Source organism: Tribolium madens, unplaced genomic scaffold, assembly GCF_015345945.1.
Source record: "Tribolium madens isolate multiple individuals breed KSU strain unplaced genomic scaffold, Tmad_KSU_1.1 Scaffold_19;HRSCAF=116;Tcas5.2_LG9, whole genome shotgun sequence".
Taxonomy (NCBI): domain Eukaryota; kingdom Metazoa; phylum Arthropoda; class Insecta; order Coleoptera; family Tenebrionidae; genus Tribolium; species Tribolium madens.
This window is the reverse complement of record NW_025400983.1, coordinates 16,968,971-16,993,759: the sequence shown is the minus strand read 5'-3', so window position 1 is coordinate 16,993,759 and position 24,789 is coordinate 16,968,971. Positions and strand designations below refer to the sequence as shown.

At 32.3% G+C, this 24,789-nt stretch overlaps 1 protein-coding gene across 4 annotated transcripts in view; it reads right to left on the bottom strand.

Moving 5' to 3' along the window:
* The window catches only part of LOC123015504 (myelin transcription factor 1), a 241,221-nt gene that overhangs the window by 50,887 nt on the left and 165,545 nt on the right, over positions 1-24,789 (bottom strand). For all 4 annotated transcript variants that reach the window (XM_044415265.1, XM_044415267.1, XM_044415266.1 and 1 more), the window contains exon 4: positions 2,484-2,530. In XM_044415265.1, the coding sequence (XP_044271200.1) occupies positions 2,484-2,530 (47 nt within the window). The remainder of the gene's footprint in view (positions 1-2,483; positions 2,531-24,789) is intronic.

Genomic DNA, 24,789 nt, shown 5'->3' with positions numbered 1-24,789 from the left:
CCATTCCCTTTTCTCCCCTCTACTCGTTAGTTGAGGGTAGGGAAAGTGAAAGTCGGAAAATTAGTATATAAGGCATTACCATTGTTAAATTAGTTAGTTTTATTCTCACCTGAGGATGACCACTTTGTGGTCGAAACGCGTTGTGCTATTAAAATAAAAGTTTGGTGTGACGGGCTAATCGTGTTTTTGTTCATCGTTTCCATACCAAGAAGATCCAAGAAGAAGAATTGATAATGATGTATACTTTGGAAGAAAACAAGTTTATAATTGAAGTCTATTTTCGAAGTGGACGCTTAGTAAACGGCGATTTTTTAATTTTGAGTTAAAACAAGTACAAATATGTATTTTTTAGATCAGAAAAAAATAAGCTTTTCAAAATTGCCATAGCCTCCTATGATTTCCATTTAAAAAAATACAAGTTTATTTTATTACGGCTAAACTAATAACTGACTACATTATTAAATTCCCCGTAAAAAAGTGCCTGTATAATGTCTTTATTTCAAATCCGTATCTTCTATAATAATGAAGATATAATTTTTTTTAGATTTCGCCATAATGTCAACTTTTGTCTGTAAGTCGAAAACAAAAGACGATAGCGGGATGCGGTTTTAACCAATATTATTTTCTCATAAAATGAGCCCCAGAATGTATCACTCGTTTTTGGCTAAACCTCTTAGTTTCGGAGATTCCCTATTCGGACATCCAAAATGCAAATACTTTTGATACACAACAATAGTATATTATATCAGAAGGTAGAGAAGACATTTTTTTATAGCCGAACTGTTTAGGTCTCGAAATGCGTAGCATCGTGGGAAATAATAAATGCGAGGCTATAAAAATCTTCTCTACCGTGTTTTATACATATAATTTTTTTTCACTACTAGCATTTTAATGACCGAGAAATACAACGGTGAAAAATATAACCTAACTTAATGGACATGTTGACGTAACATGTTGTAATTAAAAACTAGTATTTTTGTACTTCTGCAACTATGAAAGAAATTTTCTAACTTCATAATATGAATATTTGTTCAAATAACAAAAAAAAAACTGCAAAGAAAAAGAAAAAAGTGTTAAAATTTGCCTCACTAGCAATAGTAGTTTAACAAGAAATAAACCCATTTGTCGTTTTGACAGTTTTGACATAAGAGAGTTTAAATAAGAAAATTCAACTCTTTTTTATTCAATTTTGCATTAATTTCATCTTGAAATATTTCCCTTAGTACCTACGATGGTAATAGTTTTCAATAATAATATTCTAGAAATATTTGTATCAATGTAATACCCTCCAACATCGGCATTTACCCAGCTTTAACATCTTATGGCCCTTGGTCCAAAATAAAAATGATTATTGACTACTAGGCGAGAAAAACAACTTCACCACCTCTCGACAAACTAAATAATGGTATCTTTTACACCTAGTAGTGGAAAAAATAGTTTTTTCATTATAAATACGGAGTTTATTAATAACCATTAGAGTGTAAAGAATACTTTAGCGCTGAAGTATACATTAATTTTTTTCTAAAATTGTAATTTTCTAAATTACAGGTATTTAAAAAATTGAAAATGTATGTAACTAATATCCCACAACTTACACAATTTACGGATTATTTCGTCCCTTTACAGAAATTTCAGAGAATTACAATCGTTTTAGTTATTAACAGAGTTTATTATTATAATTTAATGTTGCATATTCTAATAGTATATTATAATACTAGTTTATAAGCAAGCCTTTAAAACACACACGACGGGTTTGTGTTATAAAGGCCAAATTACGCACACTGCAGCGTGTTTAATTTGGGATTATGATGCAGGTGTAATAAAAAATATTATATTTCTCTAGTATAAAATTTGCTATCTAAAATATAGTATTCTCCAATTTTTTTAGGCATATCTTTAAAAATTGTGGAAACTTGAAAGAATTTACAATTTTGTTACCTAGATATTTGATGAAAAGTTTTCTTAATTTTGTCAATTATGCAAATAGATATTTATATTCTTTCTATAGGTTTAAACATTGTTTAGCAACACTAAATAACCCAAGGATAGGATTATGGTGGTCGTTATTTTGATGATCACCCAGAGAGTAATAAAAACAGAATAAAAATTGCTTTATTTGGAAAATAAGTAGTAAAAAGCAACCCTTACGTAAGGAAAGATTCACTACAAGTGGCAAAACTTTTTTTAGAAAATAGGTATAACATTTTAATTTTCTAACAGATGAAGTTAAAAAATATAAAAAAGTAAACTGCACTTTACAACAAAATACCATTATTAGATACGTCGGTGTTCGTGTCCATAAAACGAAACCTCCAGAGTGTCACGTCTCCACGTTGAACAAAACGTGCGAGAAATCGGTTATAAAAATCAAATCCTCAAGAGAGCTACAAGTAGCGAAAAACTGTCGTAAAGTTAATTCACAGTAATAACGGTCAAGTTTTATTATTAAACAAATATAGAAAAAAATTGATAATTATACTTGCCTTGCTCATCGCCCTCGAAGTGGAGGGCCTTCCTACGACCGTCAAATCTGCAACAATAATTAACAACTTAGTTTTTGTGTAATTTACTTGATTTTGTGAAAACCTACAACCAAGTTAATTTCTTTGTAAGGGCCTCTTTGGCGGTAACCCTTCTTACCAAAACGAATGTTTCGGGCAGATTCCGCGGGATCACGCTCGTAAATGTAGTGAGTGAGAATTAGCAACGTTTTCATCAGAAAAGACTCTCGTTACGGATCACCCGGTATGTAACTAGGGATCCACCCTCACTTCGCATTCCTGCATCAACGTGAAAAGAATCCTGGGGTTCTAGTTCGTTAGTCTTCCGAAGATCTGACAGTTTCTTATTGAAAAATTGGCCGGCATTCGGGTCGATCGAAAGTAATTAATTATTTTTGGCGTTACCGAACACCGAGTCGGGCTTGCGTTCGCTAATTTACGCCAACATACTGCTGTAGCTACTTGAAAAAAATGCTCAGTCTCTAAAATGCAGATTAAATTGTAAAAATTTGTAGTCGGGGGTCTGTCGGAAGCACATCGGTCTGGCGTCCCTTATGTAGTGTGTCCACCACAGATTTGAACTCCTAATTAAGACTGGTGGCAGAGGGGCCCAAGGAGGGATATTGATTAAGTAGAAAGCGAGTGCGACAAAGACCAGACTTCGACAAGGAGAGTAGAGTTATTATTTGGGCGACCGCGTTCGCTGTGTTTGCATGCGCATGATTTTCTAGTGAGAAAATTAGCACTGCTTCGGCTATCGCGGAGAACCAACTTGGAAATGAGGGTTTTCGATGTATTCGTCTTGGATGGACCGGACTGTTCATTAAAAATTAAGATACGCCGTAATGAGAGATTTGATTAAAAACGCATTAGAGGCTCGTTCGTACGTGTGGGCATTATCTTCCCTAATGCTCGGTTTTATCGATTTTTGAACATTACAACACCTAGTGATATAATTTTTGGTATTCATTCGTCAACCATAAAAATAATTTGATGTCATTGCCCTCATATTTTACCCTCTCTTCAAATTCGAACCGTCGGTTTTAATTCAAAAAGTAAATTAACCCGAGATCAAAATACAGTAGACTTAAAATGATGATCCGGCAAAATGCCACCAAGATTGGAGTGAATCAAGTGTTTGTGTAGTTGACACCCTTTGGAATCAGATTTTCTCAGCTCTTTTTATAAGATGTTTGAGAGGGAGTGTTACAGATCTGCAGGCAGTCGCTAACCAAACCGCTTTTTTAATGCGCCTTCAAAAGAAACCGTCCTTTTTTATCTTACCCATCAACAGGTTTGATTTTTCTCATGGAAATGCAAATGTGAGACGTAAAAGTGCAAAGATTTAATTTCCTCAATTCTTATTATGATCACAGACAAGTAGGTTAAAATGAAATAAATAATTGCGAATAGAACAGAGATTGTAGAGGGCAATTTGCACTTTGGAAACCGCATCACGTAGAAATCTCTACGTTTAGAGCGGTGACAACAGCGCGGTAGATGTCAGAAAGGGATTTAATTAAAGCGGTGTAAAAAGCCAACGTCTGGAGACTTTGGCAACCAAGACAGTTTCCACATTCTCGCACATATTTTCATGCGAAAAATGTATTTGCATCAAATTATTTCGTTTTATTAGGCTGTGGTGTTTTAACAGAGGTGCAGTATAGTAAATTATCACTCGCAGTAACCCTTTTACAACCTATCAGGGAGCAATAAAAGCAAGTTTAAGTGCTCTTGATAACTGCTCCTCGCATGGTATCACTTCCCCTTTAAAAATTCCGGAAACGATTGGAATATGAAAAGACTCGAACTCGAACTTGCTGGTCACAATCCACAGGATCAAGACTAATTTATTTTCTTTGAATCAAACTGGCATCGACCAGTCACATCAATTCATTGTTTAATTAAGATTGATACAGTGGCTGCGAAATTCGATATAATGATCTTTCGCAGATAATTCCCTTGCATTTCGGTGTAAACGAAACGAATTGGTGATTGAAACCGACGCTTATTGGATGCTCATTTAAAAAATGAACAATGTGGCCTGTGACTTTAAAATTAAGTTGGCAATAGCAACCATCAATAGCTGTCAAGCTATTATTCAGTGTTGCCAATGTGTTTAAGAAAAAAGAATGATCTAGCATTATTTTTGCCACATTTAAGTAAAGCTTCAAACTAGTTTCTTATTCACGAATATGTGATAAAATATAAACATGTGCAAGTTTATATTGTTAGCACGTTGGACCTAACTTCTTTGTTTTGTGTTATTTGTGTACTCGGGTAGTAGGGTAAATTACATTTTGTTTACAGTTTATTAAACAATAAAAAAATTAAAAAAATTAGAAAATAATTTCAGTGAATAATTTTTTAGTGTTTTATTGAGACTATTGATTACATAAACATTGAAAACTAAAATAAAATTTTCAAAAAACATATCGTGGGATTAAATGGGGTTAACAAAGGTTTTAATACTGCACCTCAGCACATGCTAATTAAGAAATTCTCTTACTAAACTTTTAGTTTCTTTAGAATTGATTCAATTTAGTCTACTACTTGAATAATCGCTTTCAAAAAGTTAGTATATATTAATGGTAAATTATCTAATAAAATTAACGATGAACACGGTGTCCCGCAAGGGTCTATTTTAGGACCTCTACTGTTTCTTTTAAATATCCATGATTTGCCAAACTTTATATCACAGATTAACACAACTCTTTTTATACTAATATAAAGTCTATTTTTTTAAACAATCGTCAAAGTGTTGTCATGCTGGTATCAGCCACTAGTTATTTGATGTTATTATGTCGGCAACGTAAAATGTCAATTCTATGTCAGCCGTTTCGTTATAAAGGAGCTTGCAGTACTGAACCCGCAATTACTTTTAAATTAAAAAAAGTACAACAGAAAATGGTGAAGGTAGATTTGGTGGTATTAAAAATATTTCTGTGACGTTGCGGATGGCGGAAATACGTTGCCCCAAACAAAGGCCTTTTAAAACAGATCGAACTATTACGAAATGTTTTTTTTCTGTAGATCCTGCCGTTTTTGAAGAAATTAATACGATAACGAGTCAGTCTTAGGCTAGCTTAATTGAATTATAATAATTGTTCGAATAAATTATTGTAAAAGTGTGTTTTATCTCAAGAAGAATCGTGTACAAAAGTGAGTTTCCGAAAGCAAGGATCTGGACTCTAACACAGGAAGAAAAACAGCTATGATTCGATTTTGTGAATATACCTATGCAGACAGAAAAACCAACTATTTTTTGACAATTTTAGTTGTGTAAAAACTCCTAAAAAAGAACGTCATCCAATAAGTTCCAAGACTGATCCAGATTTTATTATATTCCTTCAATAATAATTTAACTGGTAGAATCAGATTCCGAAGACGATTGGTGGTCTGAGAATTTTAAATCAGATTCTGAAAATAAGTAAAAATTTATATTAGCCATTAAATAATAAAATTTTCCAGTTTAGCAGTTGCATTTTTCCGTGTCCTTATTGCCTTTATTTCTTGTCTTTTGGTAAAAAATTTGCTTACACTGGAAACTTTTCTAACATTTGAAATATAACCTCAAACCTAATTCAGCGAGATTTTAATATATAGGTGTTCTAAAAAGAAATTTTAAGGTGATACAATCTGGTCTTTAAGGGAATTTTGCCATTGACATTTGTTTAAAAAAATGGACTAGATGATATTTGTTTTCAAAGGCTTGAGTCTCGAGTGAAAAAAATGATAATGCAAAAAAAATCGTTGCATCTTATTTAGTTGAAGTTTAATTAACAGAGTTAAATAGCGGCGTAAAAAATCCTTTTATAAATGTGTAATCCTTGGGTAGTGTATTAAATAAAACATCTCCCATTATGTTTAAATGCAGAGCCACTTTAAAAATAAACAATCCTCTTAATCATGCAAATCCTCTTTAAAAATAATTTGGCATTGCCCCTTTCACGACGGACACCGCATAAAAATGCTTGAGCTTGTTCTTGCTCTCGTGCATTGTTAAATTACTATAAATTATGAAGTGCGTTCTGCGAGAGCTCGAAGCTTTTAAGAGCTGAATCGCTAAAGTAGTCGAAGTGGGGAGTCCTTTTAATGCTCTTACGGCTTTCAGGCGCGGATGAAGAGGACCGTCAACCTGAGACAAGTCTCCTTGCTTTAGAAAAAAAAGATGATTTCCTTTATTTAATTTTCCAAAAGATGATAATGGAGATTTTAGGATCATCGAACAATTAAAGAATGACATGGGTGGTCGGGGTGGAATGGTGTGGTATGCAGATGAACAGATGAACGTGTAGCAGGGGAGCAGGCGGTAAATGGCAGCGGATGATTGATCGGTGAGCTAATTGGATGATCGATGGGTTTAGTTTATCAAGTGCTGCCGCCCGCGCCCACACTCTTCATGGACACTTCGAGTGGAGGAATTACTGAGGTGGTAAAATTCTGGACATTGGAAAATTCTTAAGCTTTAGTAATTATGTATTAGATTGCCTTAAAATAGCATGTATGAGACTGTAAATTATCAAATCGTTTGTGTCTGGTGCAGCCGCGATGTCGTGGATTCTCTATCCCATTAAACAGCTCTGGCTGGAAACAATCAGGCAGTGAATTGATTCGCATTGGGGGTCCATTACTTCGATTCCAGCGCCTTGAGACTACTGTTTCCACATCTAATATAGTTAGATTCAAACATTGCAATTTCTTGCCGAAATTGCAGTTAGCACATTTTAGGTAAACATTGTTTAATTCGAAGCTGCTGCTACTGCAATCGGAATCGAACGAAAACCCACTGCTCTTCTCTGTTATCTTTAATTCCACGACTTTGCCAGAATAGCTGCGTAAATGACGTAATAAATAAACACAATATGGCAGCCATTTAGTCGGGTTAGCATCAAAGAAACCACGAATAATGAAGATGTTTGCCGTTGTCTTTCTTGCCTTCAAATTTATTCACAAAGAATTGCCTATCGGAAAAACTACATCTTAACTTATTTTTTTACTTTAAAATTACTATGACTTGAGAATGATATTTGTTACTAGAATTTGAAAAATATGCACTAAAAATATCATTTTATTTATTTTAAATATTTAATACCAAAAATATTTACAATAATATAACATTTATACGCATTTATAAAGTATCACTAGTAATACACTAATTTTTTGTTAGCGTTAAAACAGTATATTATTAAATATCTTTCTAAATTGTCTAAAACAAAACTTTGTTTTTATCAGACAAGATTAATTTATAGGCGCAAAAGTTTGTTCTAATAAATTATTTCAATTACAAAAACATATAATTATAGAACAACAGTTACACAAAAATGATTTCAAAACAAAGAGCAGTCTTAGGAAATAATAAGAAAAGCACTTACATATTTATAAAGTTGATATAGATTTGACACAGTAAATATTAAAACATTACTTGTAATTACATTTTTCAAAATTAAACCTTTTCTCATTACTTTTCTATTTCTTTTGATTTTAGAGGGCAAATTACTTAGTCTTGAAAACATGTGTAAGCAAAGATGATCTTTAAGGTAATTTCTTCAATATGGCCTGTTACATTGTTTAAAAAAAATGAGTTAAAAATAGCAACAACAGTTACATTAAAAAAGTGTGCTCAAAAAGAAACAGTATAGATAAAAGTTTTGTATCATTTTTGTGGAAGATGTCAGCGAATTTCATTACCTCACACTTTAAACTTAAAACTTTTGTTTATATTGCGTTTTTTGACAAATTTTCTAACGCTGGGATAGACGTTGCATCAAAAGTGTAAACATTCGGATAAGGCAAGTGAATTTGTTTGAAAGCTCTATTTTTTTTTTTTGATACGAAGCTAAATTGTAAAATTACATTTTTTTGCGATTTCATGCTGAAAAACTTTGAAATTATGCACATTTAATAAATGCATATGCATTTTTAAAATTGTTTCTGAATAAGCATGTATATATTTATGAAATTTGCATATATGTAATTTAAACTTTAAATAAGTATTCAAATGATTTTTTGCAACCAGAAAACAGCGTTTACTAAGATTGTAATATTTTAGTTTCTACAATTAACAAGTAAATTTTTTAGAGTTTGAAAGGTAGTTAATTGCTTTTGAGCTTTGAAGTATTTCGTTTGTATTAGTGTGCTTTTGTTACATTAAAAATTGAACTTTAAGATGATAGTGTTTATTTGAATCTATTTTAATTGCGTTTACAAAAAATTGTACGATAAATAAAAGCAATACCAAAAGTAATGCGTTTTTCATTATTCATTACCCCAAAAAAGTAATTAATTCAAGCTTTAAATCACAGTCTTCTTGAAAAAAAAATTAATAGTATGTTGTCATTAAATAAGTTTTTTTGTGTACGCTTCCAATAATAATAGCTACTTTACGCACTCCCCCGAATTCCCAATAAAATAGTACACAAAATGGTTATTTTGGCTACTACTACCTAAAATACAATTGTTACGGACGAAAAACCAATCTGGTTCTTATGGTGGCATGGTGATTAAAATACGAAGCTCAATATTTTCGAAAAATATTTGCTCTGATGACGTTAATCATAAATAATAAGAGGTGTAAATATGTTTTCAAAAAAAATGTTGTTTAAAATACGTACTTATTTTGTGGACTCATCTGCTTCAGCAACAAATAGTCGGGAAAATAGTATATCATTTGTCGCCAGAATAAAAGAGTTAGCGGTCAACGTAATCAATTCATTGTTAATCTCAACTATTAAAGGTATTCACAAGCTATCGTTAGTTCATGCTTTAAACGGTATTGATTATTGTTAATCGCGTTTTTTAACAAATTAGTTCATTAAATAACTATTTGCGGATCTAAAAAATAAAAAAAAAATAGTAACTTGTTTCATGGAAAAATAAATAAGCACACTCTTGTGTTTAGTATTTTATTATTTATTCATTTGTTTTTCAAATAATTAGTACATAGTTAGTACCGTGCGATCAAATAAATAAATTACACAAATTGTAAATAAAAATGACCATTTACCGTTTTCGTCTTTTTGTAATAACATGCAATAATAAAAATTTTCCGCTCAAAAGTAAACATTATTTCACTCAAAATGATTAAAACTCAAACTTGTCAAAGTTTCCGTTGACATTTGATGTCAAAAATCAGGATTGCCATCTGAAGGAGTTTAATCACCGCCTACTCTATTTCTTTTTGATCGCACGGTATAGTAGTAGTAATTGGTACATAGTTTAAATAAAAAACGCTATGTTCCATATTGTTTGTTCAGTGTGTATAACAAAGTAAAAAATTAAATTTGTACTTTTAGTTCTAACACCGTATTGAGAACTTCACGCTGTGTGAATCTGATACATAATATGATTGGACAAAGTAAATATAAATTTTTATAAAACAATGTGATGGATTTTTGAAAATGAATTTTTAAAAACATTTTTTGTTTTTGTGTTTTGTAATTTCCTTTACTGGAAAAGTGTATTTAAAAAAGGTAATTATCAAATTTTATTCAACTGTAGACTTTAAATCACAGTTTTTCTTTAAAAAGTAATCATAGTATGTATGTTGTTAATACTATTTTATTTCCTTTTTTCTCAATAAATGTGTTAATGAATTCTACTCTTAATTCTCGTCATTTTTTCCTCTCAATAATTAATATTATATAAAAATTTTAAGACATTACAAAAAAATACAAAAAAATACCGAGGTTAAATTTTGGTAGAAATATTTTCTTGAAACCATCATTATGTTTTCTGATTTACAATTTTTAAGTGCAATCCTAGAAAGAGCAGCAAATCCTGTATAGTCCATTATTTTATTTGCAAGCCAACGGTCCAAATCACGTACGAATTTAAGGTTTTCCGGTTTGTCTAACCCTTCCCGGCCATCGGTTTATCCGTTCATCTTGAGCGTCATTCCGTCCTAATAAAATTATTCGGTGGATGTAGAATTCGCTTGCGCTATCTCTCTCTCTCCCTTACTGTGTCGCTTATTTAATATAATGTACGATACATAATTACATTCGCCTTTGAATCTCGAGTCACATGCATGTGTTCACTATTGACGGGGTCCGGCATGTGCATTTTCATTGTGAAGGAAGCCGACATAGGTATTCATAGACCAAGTTTGCAGGTGTTCCTTATTGGAAAGCAACCGCCGTCGTCGCCGCCGTCGTCACCATCACTTATACAAAGAGGCCACTTGCAGAAACAAACCAAAGGTTTCCTTATCACTAACTGCTCACTTCAATAGAAACAAATTTCTTGGACCTGATGAATGCATGTGCATAGAACTCTAGCACTAATATTCCTAGCTATATTTAGAAGCTGACTACATAGTTGGGAAAAGATAAAGTTGACGATATTGCTATTGCACAAGTTCCCTTCTATTAGAAAATTTCGAATCGAAATAATTCCATAAATTGGCAATTTATTTGAGAGCCGTTCAATCTCGAGTTAATGATCGCCGCCACATTAACAATTATCTGGCCCTTAAACGTCGTCGAGAGCTCCACTATAGACGTCCATAAACAACTTTATTCTGCTTTGATGTGATTGCAGTGTCTAGAGGATAACGTAATGTGATGTTGATATGTGGTATCAGGGAGGGCTTTGCGAGATAAGAAACTCTAGTCTGGGATCTCGCTTAAAAACATGAAAAAATGAAACAAAGAATTTATTTCGTGCGACGTTTATAGCATTTAACTTGCAAATGTTATGGTTTTATTCAGTATGTGACTAAAGTGGGAGTCATCACCTACGAAGGAATATTTTTATTGTCGAGAGGGAAGCAGTGTTTTCCTTGAAGTTTTATTATTAAAACGAAAAACACTTAGAGACGGCGAAAAACTCTAATGGTGGCTAATTTTACTTGAGACGATTTGCAGCAATGTATGTACATTTCGTATTAGTTTTAGAGACTTGGAAGGAATTATCTGTTTCTCTTGTTCCCTCGACAGAAAGAGCAAGCGGGGGTAAAACGGTTAGGTCAGCTAGACGCGGATTAGTCTTGCAGAGTACGGCTGTGTACTCTTAATGGAGTCAGATTAGCGCATACGGATGTGTTTTGCATGTAAGTGGAGAATGATGTTTGGTTTAACGACCAAACGAGTTGCTCGTGTTATTGTCGAAAAACATTAAAACTAGCAAAGATATTTATTTCAAAAATGCCGTTTCAATCAATGACACTTGCAGAAATTTACATACACCCTAACATTACAGAATTAAATAAAAGCAAACAGTATTGTTAATTATTCTGAAATTTTAATAAATAATGCATCAGATAAAAGCGTTTTAAAAGCTTGACCACTGTAGTCTGCAGCGCCGCAATTATTGTTGCCACCGACGATTTATTAAATCAAATGAAGATTATAGTTCCTGTAAATTAATAAAAAAAAATTCTTTTTTTACGAGGAGAGGTCTAATGTGATTTATGTTAATTTAAAAAAGAGACAGACACATTTCCCTTTAACATATATGCTATTTATTTTGACGAAATAACAGATCTCTTTAAACATATTTTTAACCCTTTAAAATAATCATTAATAAGTAATAGTTTTCACTACATATTTACGTAATAGCTTTTTTAAATTAGGATAAAGATAGTAACCTTAATTCTTAGCAACCACTTTTCTTCATAATTTCCTAAACTCTGTTAGCTTCGTGAAATTAAGTTTTTTTGGTCGAAATGGCAGTTTTAAGATGTTTCTTTCTAGAAAAAAACACAATACGAGTATATCTGTAATCACCAAATCATCGATTTTTTTACTGTTTTCTAATTTCTTGGCTTACAAAATCTACCATGTTTTTAGTTCTTTATTATACAAGACGATAAAGAGATTGTGAAAAGGTTAAGTTCACGAGTGATGAAGCCACGAGTGGACTTATTTCACGAGTAGATAAACAATCTTTATCGTCGTGTATAATACAACATTTTTTTCTATGGCAGGACTTAAAGTTTAAGAGAAAAAATTAAATTTTAAAAGAAAATGCAATTTTTGGCATTTCTCAATACGAAACGTCAGATTATTTTTAACAAATTTAAAGCAAGTTTAAGGCTTGTTGAGTTTAATTCAAAGAATAAAATGTTGTATTCAACTCGTTTGCGTGAAAATCGGATGCTTTATTCCACCTCGTGGATGATAAAATTTGTAAATTTAAATAAATAAAATAAGTTAAAAGATTTTATCTACCCTTGCTGTTAAAGTGTTACTTTATCTACCCTTGCGGTTAAAGTGCTACTTTATCTACTCAAAAGAGTTGATAAAGAAATAGTTTAACATCTGCTATAGAAAAAAATGTATTTTTTTGTATTATGCAAATCCAACAATGATTTTTCGATGTTTATATTTTAATAACTTTATCTTATTATATTTTTTGAGACAACAAAGGCAAAATCTTTCTTTATAATACCTATACTAAATTCGTAAAAATTGCTTAAAAGAGTCATTTCATTTACTTTTTATTTTGCAAAGATGCATTAAAAAATGCTGCAAAAAAGTTGCATTATAATTGTTTAATTTTGAAATTTTAAAAAAGTCCTCTTTTAAAAATTTATATTATTAAATAAATACCTAAAAATACAATTTATTTCAATAAATAAAAATAAATAAAGTTTTGGTAACAACATTTGTGAGGCAGAATATTATTTTTGTTTGTTTTGTTATTTTCGATAAATCCATTTTTTGCTTCTAACGATCCTTATAGCAACTGTTTGCAGAGTAAATCACAATAGTTTATATGTGTGGAAAAAATTTCTTTAAAAAGTTAATCTTTCAAGAATTGCCCATGTCTGTTCAAAGATTTCTATTTTTTTTTATTAATAAACAACATTTACAATAAAAATCCTAAAATATTTTCTTTTTACTGATGTACGAATTATATTAAGGCTACGTATCGATTACGAAAAAAAAATTGAATTTAGAGAAGAAAAAAAAATTGAATTTTGAGAAGAAAGAAAAAAGCAGAAACAAGATAAAATATTTAAAAAAGTTATTGTTATTAGATTTACTCTAGCTATCTACCTACGTACTTTTTGATATCAAAGTCAGAATGGTATGGATCAGTGATGGGCAAAGTACGGCCCGCGAAAGGATTTAATTCGGCCCGTCGATGGTCCTTCTAAATATATGACCCGTGATAATTATATTTTGATGGTCCAGCTGCTGGACTCCAGCAGTATAAAGTAGAACAATAGATGCATATGTAAGGAACACCTACCATGGCAAGGCCTTCGATAAAAGTCAAATTGTAATTTGTTACTACCATTTGTAAAAGTGTGTAATACTGTAATGAATGTTTATTTTATATAATTAACAGATTTCAAAACAAAATGTATTTTTACTATAATTCTGGCCCACCTCTGAAATTTCTTAAACTTTCTGGCCCCCTATGAAGAAAGTTTGCCCACCACCACTGGCATAGATATTAAAACAAAAATTTGTTGATAATTACTATTGATATATCAATATTTTAATCTGCAGTGAGTAGATAGGTTGAAATCCAAAACATTCTGATGGTGTAAAAATTATCTAGGGAATAGATTGTCCAATTTTGCAATTATGCCTCATAATTACTGTTACGACTAATAGTTACAGAATTATCTCTTACTAACTGTTCCGGAAATTCTAGTAACAAAATTTTCACAAACAAAATGTCGTAATTCTAAAATGTTAAATTTAAACCCTCGTCCTATTAGAAAATAAACAAAAGTAGAAGTTTTAAAAACACGTTTATTTAACACCATTCAATTTAAACTTCGCGACATTGTATGTGGACTGTCATAAAGAAACGATATAAAACTTACTGGGACATTTTTTTAGTTTTTTCAAATCAAAAAAAGCTTTAAAGTTAAGTTTTTTAAAAGTAAAAAATTGATAGAATCTTGCAATTCCTTTTCAAACATGGCTCAAATTAAGTACCAATCTTAAAAGCTAGAAGTGACAAAAAGACAATTTACATTTTCATCATCAACATAAATTATTCAGGGACACCTTAAAAATTAAAGAAAACAAATATTGTGTAAACTAATGTTAATTAATCACTCTCGTTAACAAAAATGTTCATTAAGTATCTATTATAAGAAATGGTAACGAGCTGTTTGTGCTTTTTTATCAATTATTTAAGTTAATTTGATAAGCAGCACAAAAGTGTTTGTCAACGTGGGTCTGAAGGGGCTGAAATGCGCATATCACAGATGGAAATACCCTATTTAAATGCAAATTCTATATTTGTCACCTCAAGAAGAAAAAAGTTCGATCTTTTCCTCAAGTTTGCATATTTCCCTGTAGAGAACCGGTCGCTTTAGCTGTTTTGGAAGTTATAACTGTCATTTCAAGCTTTAGATGACTAATTATTAATCTAAGGTTTTTTACCACGACATACATATTATATTTTTCTAATTGTTACATTGCCAATAGTTTGCAAGTACCGTAAATTCTCAAGCTTTTATTTCACCTGTCTGGACGTCACGATGTATGATAGATTAATGGATATTGGAGGCGCATATTTCAGGCGTTTTATCTCCGCCCGGGAGCGGATAATTTCAAGTTTGTAAAGTTTACACATGTCAAGTGGTGTCGATACGATGATGGCGTGAATGCGCGCTTTGATGACAAAGGCGGATCTTAATATCCGTGTACGAGGAGAGTCGTTACGGCAAGGGTGTCGACTTCACAAGGGATCGGCTTTCTTAAGGAGCATAATGGGATCACGTTCATCCCTCTTAGACGGGATCAGAAAGACTTAACTTGCCAGACTTTGCCTTTTTACGCCCAGAAAAACCACAAGGCTTAACGCGACATTGGTACGTTTGGAACTGTTAGCGGATACATCATTCATATTACATTATTCAATATTTTTTGTATTTGATTCGATGTGAAAATTAGCTTAGTTAATGGTAAAAATCCCCTCTTTATTACAAGCAATTTTAATAAAATCTGGCTGAAATTAATTTTTAAAACAATGAATATAATCAAATGAAAACGATCTGAACGGTTGAGATCAAGTGTTTGCACGAAAACCGAGAGCTGTTTTAAATATCAGCTGATAATTTAATTAAGCAATCCCCTCTTAAACGTTCCTTTATGTCAGAATGAGTAAAAGAAGCCGAAAGAATCCGCAGTTCCCACCGGTTCATTGTATTTTTATTGCGCTTCTTTAAAGGAATCTTTGTATATCACACGATTCACCTGTTCCTCGCTTTTGTGCTTGCCGCCTGTACATAACCACAAATATATTGCATTTTCTTTCCACATCAAAATTAAAATCTTGACGTGGTACAAAATATCCATAATAAAGCCAACCATACACGGCAGTTACAGCAGTGTGTTTAAATATTAGAAATGTCAAACTCATTTTTTCTCCAAATCCAAAACACGACACGTGTTTCGACCACAGTGGTCATTCTCAGAAAGAATGAGACTGAAAGTTTGGTGTTTTGGGAAAGAGAACAAACAGAACCAAGAAAATAATGCTTTTTTTCATTAACATTTTGCTAAAGTCTTCAAAATTACTTCAATATTGCAGGGTGATGCAAATCCTACTAACTGTGCCATTTAAGTTTTTTTTTCGTTTTTAAAGCATACACTGAATTAAATTTGTGTTTGTGAATGTTGGACATTTTTTTAGTAAAAAAGCAATGTTTGGATCCCCTCCATTGTAAGATTTTGCTTAAGTTGGAAGGCATTTTAATAAATCAAAAATCATTTGCGTCTTAATTCAGCGTCGGCGGCATATTGCGGGAAGCACAAGTGTGAAGCGAGCGCTAAGGAACTCATATTGGCTACTTTCTGTGTTCCCTTGACACAGATTAAGTCGGCTTGCTTGTTAAATATTCATGCGCCAGAAGGGCAGATAAAAATAAAAATGTAGCATCTTCTTAGTTGCTCCGGGAGTTGGCACGTAAACACTTGAGAATATGATATGAAGGTGACGAGCTTAGGGACGAGCTTCATCTCTAAAAGCCTCACATAAACAGCAAATGTAAACGATTCTCAAAACGAATAGGTTGTTACCTCACACGAAACATAATTTTTGCCCTCTTGTTACAACATGCTGTCCTCGCTTGATTTATACGGGCCAAGTGAGGAGAACGAGCAAAACGCCGCCTATTGTATTTTTCAGCAAACCATCAATGACAATTTTCCTCATGACAAACACCCAACTGTCTTGAAAAAAACAATTAATGACTCGTGAAATGTTATCGTGACCTCCTCCTCCATTCAATTATGATTGCAGCGAGAAAAACATAATTTCCCGTTTTTTTTCTTATTGCAAACAATTCTATTGTTGTAAATAGATCTTAAAGAGAGAATAAGTAAATTAGAAGACGTGATAACAATCTCCCCTTTTTTAAGAGGGAATTGAGACATCCGGCGATCCTCTTAAGAAGGTCTATTCGCATTATGGGAGCCTTTAAAAGGATCGCGCTGTTTTCTTTCGACTTTTTAAAGCAAGCCCTCGAGATATGAGCCATCCATTGCCACAGAAAAGGTCGATCCATCTCAAGTGAGCAGCAAGTGTTTGGCTGGCTGATTGCTGTTTAATCAGCATGTCTTGCAAAGTAATTTTTATCCTTATTAAGTCTTTATCGAAACTTTCATTTGCCCAGATTAAATTTTTGTGTATGCAAGCAGGCGCTTTTATACAAAATAAGACCCTAATTCTTGGTTCACAGCATTAACTACTTAATTAAGAAAAATAAAGCAAAGTAAACTCCTCAATTGAGGGTATTTATTTGAAATTTTGAAATAGTGAAAGTTTGAAAGTTTGGTTGAGAAATAAACGTGGTAGTAGTAATTTAAAAAAAAACTACATTTGTGTTAAAATGAGCTATAATACGAGTAGTCAAAAATTCTCGAATATTTTTATAAGTAGTCATTCGCTTATGAACACCATGAGTGCGCAGCACAAATGGTGTTTGCAAGCGTAGTGACCATAAATAAAAATATTCAGTTATACAACGATTAGTCACAAATTGTCGAATATTTTTTGAACTGTTTGCAAGTATAATGACCATGAATATCCTACAATCTTACGAATTATATTCAACAGACAATTCAATAAACCAAATGCCAAATTTGCGTTACACATGATTTCATTGAGTACAATATCCAGTTATATTTTACTATGAGTGGAATATTTGCTTGAATTTGCTGTTGTTAGGATACGAAAGTAAATATTTGCTACTTTATTGGTTAACATTTGAAAAAAGAGAGATAAATTCAATAGTCACTTAAATATCAAAGCTCTATTTGAAATTGGTTTTAATTTTGTCTTTGTGATTTTTTTTAAACCGGATTTAGAAGAAGAAATTTACAGTATTCTCATTTCTGATGTAGACGAAATGAGCTAAATTATTGATTTTTTGCGAATTTTCACTTAGAATTTTAATGAGATAAATAGAAAATGTAGTTTTTTTAACACCAAAAGAGAAACTTAAGTTTGGCTTCCTCAAATTGTAGGATAGAAATTTCTTTCTTTGAGTATTTTATTTCACTTTCGAAATATTCAATAAATAGTGTGTAAAATAGTTGTTACTATTTTCTAAGTACTATGTCTTATTTTTAATCAATATTTTTGAAAAAGTAATCATACACAGTAAGAGGTTTAACTATGTTTTTGAAAAAAAAAATATTTTTGGAAGAAAAAAGTGCTGTGCACTCATGATTTTCACAAGCCAATGACCAATTTTTGACAACTCGTGGTATTATAACAGATTATTTGACATTATTTTGCATTATTTTTTTATGTTTTCGACTTGGTATCATAAATGATTGATAACAAAAATAGAAAAATAAAGTCTGTACTATACTCGTAAGTTGTTTTTAAAACATATCATGCATAGCCATTTTTGATTTAGTATAAATTAAAATAGTTAATTTAAAATTGTCCGTTTTGTAAAGCTTTTCATCCAATATAGGGTTTGTTGCGCATCCGGATGTGATGCTTGCACAAATAGCCACGTTTTTAATTAATGCCTGTAATTAAAATGCTTATCTCTAAATTGTCTTTCGAAGAAAACAGCTCGGGTAAAGCTGAAGCAGTCGATATTGGGGCACACTCTACGCTTATTGTGTCTCCAACATGTCGTTACTACTTTATGTCGTATAAAAATAACATTACCCAGGCACGGTTCAGTTATTCAGATATGTAATGAGCCAGCAGCATGTTCCTTGCGCCGCATCTACGACATAACCGTAAAGTAACTAAAGGAAAGCCATCGTAGTCTCTACAAATTTAAGAGGCTAATAGGCTCTCTATACGAGGATTTTATTGTTTGTTTTTCAAAGTTGTGACAATGTGTAGTAATAATTTTTGTGCAATTTCCAATAATCGAGTATTCGGTATTAAACTGCGGCGTCGCCGCCGGTCGGATGATCTGGGGTGGGCCCTCCTCCTCTTCCTCCTCCTCCAAGTGGAAGCTAGTTAATTACAAATAACTCGATTTAGGCGAATGGGTTAAATGTGCGCGGTTAATCTATTGAAATTAGTAAGCAGCGCACCTCAGCAAACGTTGACTTAGCTTCGGCGGTGTTAATAATGAGCCTCGGCAAATGTAGTGAGCCGGTAAATGGTCTGTGAGGAAAGCAAGACGCCCGGCTGGGGTCAAGTCTCGCCCCTCGCGGCCCCAAGCTACAATTAGATATCTTTGTGCCATAATTCACGTGTAATCTCTGCCGACCTCCGAGCGCTCATCTGCAAGTCGCTCCTGCTTGCTTACCGGCCGCGCCGCCTCCTTCGCTTCTTAATACACTTTCTCCATCCCAACAAAAGTTCAAACTTTAAAAACTCCACAATCGATAGAGCTTTTCCAGCCACTGAGAATTCCAACGTCTCAATTCGACCGTTAGGTGTTGTTATTCCAGACATATGGGAATTACAAACAACGATTCCTTTATTTACACTGCTTATCCAAAGATTGGGGGGGCTAACTCTGCTGTAGGGCATTTCAAGTCCCATTTAAAGTGATCAGGTGAAATTAAAAAAACGACAGGTAGAGAAATAAGGGGAGAATTTTAAAGTAAAACTAAGGAATCAAAAATAAATCTCAATCCCTCTTTGATGGTGTATACTTCAGAGCAGATTTTCATAATTTTAATACATAAAAAGTTACATTGTAGTTTTTTTTGTTTAAAACAAATTTAAAAACTCTTTTGCAATTCGCTTATTTTATTTAAATAAATTTTTTTCGTCCGGCATTTTACATATTTTTTTCTTTTAGTTTTTTTTAAACATCTATTAACGCTTTAGAGTTTTATCTATCTTTCTCTTTCATTAATTAAGGTTTCTTTTTTAACTACTTTTTTTTCTCTTTGTCGAATTTTTACTTTCTTTACTTTTATCTTTGATTTAGTTTTTATTTCTTTATTTTCTTGCTTTCTTATAAAAAAAATTGTAGCCACTAGTAAATTTTTTTCACATGTTTTTACTCTGATTGACTAAAGTAGCCTTTGACAATGGTGTAGTTTTTCAAATCGTCAGCAATATCAGTATATTTGTGATATTTTACATTTCCAATTATCTTTACATTTGGTATACCAAATAAATTTTTAAAATTGCAGATTGGCATCAATTTTTTTGAGATTGAATTAACATCAGTAATAATACAACAACTAGTCAAAAATTGTCAAATATTTTTATAAATGGTTATTCGCTTATGAACACCATGAGTGCGCAGCACAAAATGTGTTCGCAAGCGTACTCTAATATCATTTTGCTAAGACCTACTAAAAATTTTATTACTTTTAAGTTAAATGCGGTATTGTTAAGAGTAAACCAGAGTGTAAACAAATCATAAATTAGTGGAACCCACCCGGACCCAGAAACCAAGGAAACAGGTCCGTTTTTAACAGGGCCGGATTATTTACTTTCTTTTTGTCTAAAATACTTGAAATATTTTAATAGTTTTTGATGTAGTCAAGTATTATAAGAAATTTAAAAAAGCCAGGTGGTTATTAACAAGTTATTATTAAATAAAGCAGATTTTTTTTAATAATAGCTTGGTAAAACTCTACCACTACTTTGGTTTTAAATACGGCCCTGTTTTATTCTGGTGGGTGCAGCAACACTTGCAAAGGAACGTGCCATTTATGGAGGGTTACAAATTCAAGCCATTGTTTGGTTAATCTCTTATAATGTGCCATAAAATTTTTAGTAGGTCTTAGGAAAATGATTTTTCTATAATGACCACGAATAAAAATATTCGACAATCCTTGACTACGAATTGTAATCAACAAACTATTCAATGAACTAAATGTCAAATTTTGCGTTACACATGATTACATTTTTATAACCAGTAAAAAATTAAGTTAGTTGAAAATATTCACTGCAACCACTCGTAGAATATCCAGTTAATTATATTTTTCATGAGTGGAATATTTGTTTGAATTTAGTATTGCTAGGATACGAAAGTAAATATCTGCTATTATATTGGTTAATATATGATCAAAAGAGAGATGAATTAAATAGTCGTATAAATCACTAGCAATATTTATTTTTGTAATTTAATTACAAGTACAACAAAATTGTAGTGTTATCAACTAAATGTCGACGAAATTTTGTAGTCTGAAAATGATAGTAATAAAATTGATGTGGTAGGTGGACTAGGAACGCGAATAGCATCTTTTATAAGATTTAGAGGTAATGCTGAAATAACCGTAAAAAAATTGAAAGGCCGCCATGCAGGTCGTGTAATTAGCATAACGGTGTAATTAAAACGCCACTGGAGCATCTTAGGTGCAGGTCCCGTCACTGGCAGGTGCTTTTCCTGCGGGATAATTACTTGACTTTATTGCTACCATTTCGAGTTAGGGTTTTTACACCCGCTCTTAATGCAACTCTTTATACCTTCTCTCTTTCTCTTTTAACATCACCATTTTATTTTTTAAATCCATCCAGTTTTGTCGACAAATTGTCTGAGTCTTCTCCCATTTGTATATGGAAATATAACTGAAACATTCAGCAGACTGTCTCTTGCATCAAACGCTGACACTTAATTTCCTCTCTTACCCCAAATTCTAAATAACCATGTGCTCACTCTTTAAACCGCGATGTTTGATATGGCATCCATTAAACCAAAGCAGCGTTCGAAGAGATGACTAGTCGAGATCGAGAAATGTAATTAAATTTTTATGGAAAAGTGGAAACTTTCAGCCAAATATGCCATTTAAAGTAATGTTTTCAGTTTTTTAATTCAACATTCTATCTTTTGTTATTTTGCCATATTTTACTTCATGTTTAATTTTTTTCCAAATTTGTTTTTTAAAATGTTCAAGTAATTATCTGAATTGGAAATGGTCAAACTTTTTTATGACAATGCACTTTGTACAATTTTCTAATCAAAGTGGCCTGTGACTCTAAAATTGACTTGGTAGCAATGACTTATGTAGAAACAGAAAATAACACAATTTCTTTCATTTTTATAGAATTCGAAAAAAAAATAAAAAGTGCATATTTTTTATTGATTCAAACAGTTTTTATTGATTTTAAGCAATCCTAAAGGTTTTTTGTAAATTTTACACACCATGACATGACTTTTTTCTCATATGAGAGTCTAATTAGGGACCACCGGTCATGTATGTTGGGTCAAAAAAAAACTTTTTATCATTTCGGTACATTTTTCAAAATAGAAATCAAAAAAAAGGAAAAAAACAGTCGAGAAAGTTTTGACTATACAGGGTGTCCTTCCTAAGATTTTCGTGTCAATAATCTGTTATTTGCCAACTGATTCAAACGAAATTTAAAACGTTGATTATTTAGTAGGTAGAAGTTAATATTATCGCATTATTAAAACAATTCTAGCCCTTAAAATGTAATTTTAACGTGTCTTGCTACTTAAAATTTATATCAAATTGCGAATTGCCAAAAAATGTTATAAGCAAAAATCTGTCCTTAAAGAAGGAAAAAAAAGAAGCTATTACCGAATTTTTATAAACACTGACTGTCGGGCGAATTAACTTTGACAAAATTCTTTCAAAAATTAGGCCACAATTTTAATAACATAATCGACGTATTTTTGCTAATTCAGAGAAGTAATTTAGTTAATCTTGCGTATGGAGGTCTATTTTTTAGTGCTTAGCATTATAATTATAATTAAATTGAGAAAATATGTGTTAAAATAATTTTTAATCTTGAAATAATTTTAAAAATAGTAATTGAATCTCCATCTTTTAATATCTGAATTTTAAATTTCATAAAAATCCATTGCCAAATAGTCTTACGTAGGACAGCCTGTTTCTAGAAAAATCGTATTTGGATGATCATATAACTACTTAATTATTAAATGCTCTCGACGATCGGGGATTATCTAGAGATATTGATTGAAGTAAGCATTTTTTTCTAATTTAGAAGAAATGTTAAAATAAAAAAATGTGTTAACAAACGAAATGATGTTTTTGCGTTTATGCATACAATGTTCGTACGTCGAGTTTGAACTATCTATAAATAGTAGTAAAACAAAAAATCTGGTTATTTGGTTTTAAATCTCAAATATTTGTCGCAACAAATTAGTTCCAGAAGTGTAATTGATTTTCGCAAGAGTCGTGTAGTGATTGAAAGATTGGAAGCGTCCATCCGTACTTGAAATATTAATTAACATTATTAACACGGCAACCATTCCCGTTCTCATGAAAAAAGTAATTACAGTAAATCATCGCGTTCTAATAAAGGCTCCGGTGTTGTATGTAAAGCTCCTCGCTTTAAGAAAGAGAAATAGGGTGAGTTTTGAATCAATATTTGATTGCGGGAATTAGTGCTTTATCGGGATTCAGCAGACCTCTCAGACTTGATGAAGGTTCGTTGATTGTTTGACAGTGGCCATGTATACGCGTGAAGAATTAACGAGAGTGGGACGTGAAGGTAGTGGTGGCCTTCGATCTTTGCGTCTTGGACCGAAGACTCCATCAACGCATTCCTGCGTTAATTGCGTAATAAGACATGTGATATGCCTCGTGTATCCGCGAATATTCCGATTATGTGAGAGTGACAGAGATTGACGCAAACAGAGACGACTAGTGAAGGGATGTAGTCAGTCAGCTAGCTCAGGCTAATTAGTTGATTTGTAGTGGCTCAAGGGGTCTCATTCCCTCTAATGCAATCTAAATTTTTCATTCCGGACTGCCTCTCCCGGGAAGTGAACGGAAGAATCCGCCGGCCCCAACATTCTGATTCCAATTTAGAGACTAGTCGAAAAGTGCTCACTCAGCTCACTGTGGTGGTGTTTTCATGTTACTCCATGTGCAACAAGTTCATGCAATTATTTTTATGCCCGGAATACCTACAACATATCTATCTATAGACCCACCCCAACATGTATTGCGTTCGTTGTGGTGAGATTTAAAGAACCGCAATGAAAATTCCTTTTTTGTCGTCGTACTGCAATTTGTAAATAAGTAAAGTTTGGCTGAGAAGTAGTGAAGCTGGCCCCAAGCTTTAGCAAATAATAGAGAGATACTAGTAAATGTGGTCAAATCCTATCGGATTTGATTAAGAGTTTCATTTTTATTTAGTAAAGTGTCTTTTAGATTGTAAAAAATAATATTTGGGTCACTTCGTGTAGCTTCAGGTCAGTTCAGGTCACATGGGGTTACTTCGGATTAGTTTGGCTTGGAGTAAAAAGAAAGTGTTAAATGTATTGACTTTGATTTTCAGAAAAAGGAAAAGTCTTAGGGAAATGTTTAAATTTAGTAGTAAAAATACCAATCGAGACGTTTCAAAACATCGTGCAACAATAGACAGTTGGGGAGACTAAGAAAGTGTCAGATGTACTGGATTAAAAAATTTCTAAACTTGCAAAAAAACTTTTAAAAATTTCTTAAAGAAATGCTTCAATTTAGATAAAATGTCATTTGAGACGTTTCAAAACATCGTGCTACAAAAGACAGTTGGGGAGACTAAGAAAGTGTCAGAGGTATTGTTTTAAAAAATCTCTAGAGTTGCAAAAAACATTTAAAAAATTCTTAAAGAAATGCTTAAACTTAAAAAAATGTCCCACGCTCGCCCCAACACCACGCATTTTATTAAATTTATTCGCATCACTTGAATAAAATAAAAAAATACACAACACATAACTCACTATTTCATCTTTGAATCTCCTACACTTGATAATTATCAAATTCTCATCGTCGGTCTGTTTCAGAAAAAAAACTCACATTTTCCTAAAATCACTCGCGCCACTTGAAAAAATTTAAAAAATACACTTCACATGTGGACAAATCCTGTTGGATTTGACTAAGAGCTTTATTCTTATTTAGCAAAGTGTCTTTTAGGCCGTGTAAAATAACGTTTAGGTCACTTCAGATTGCGGCCC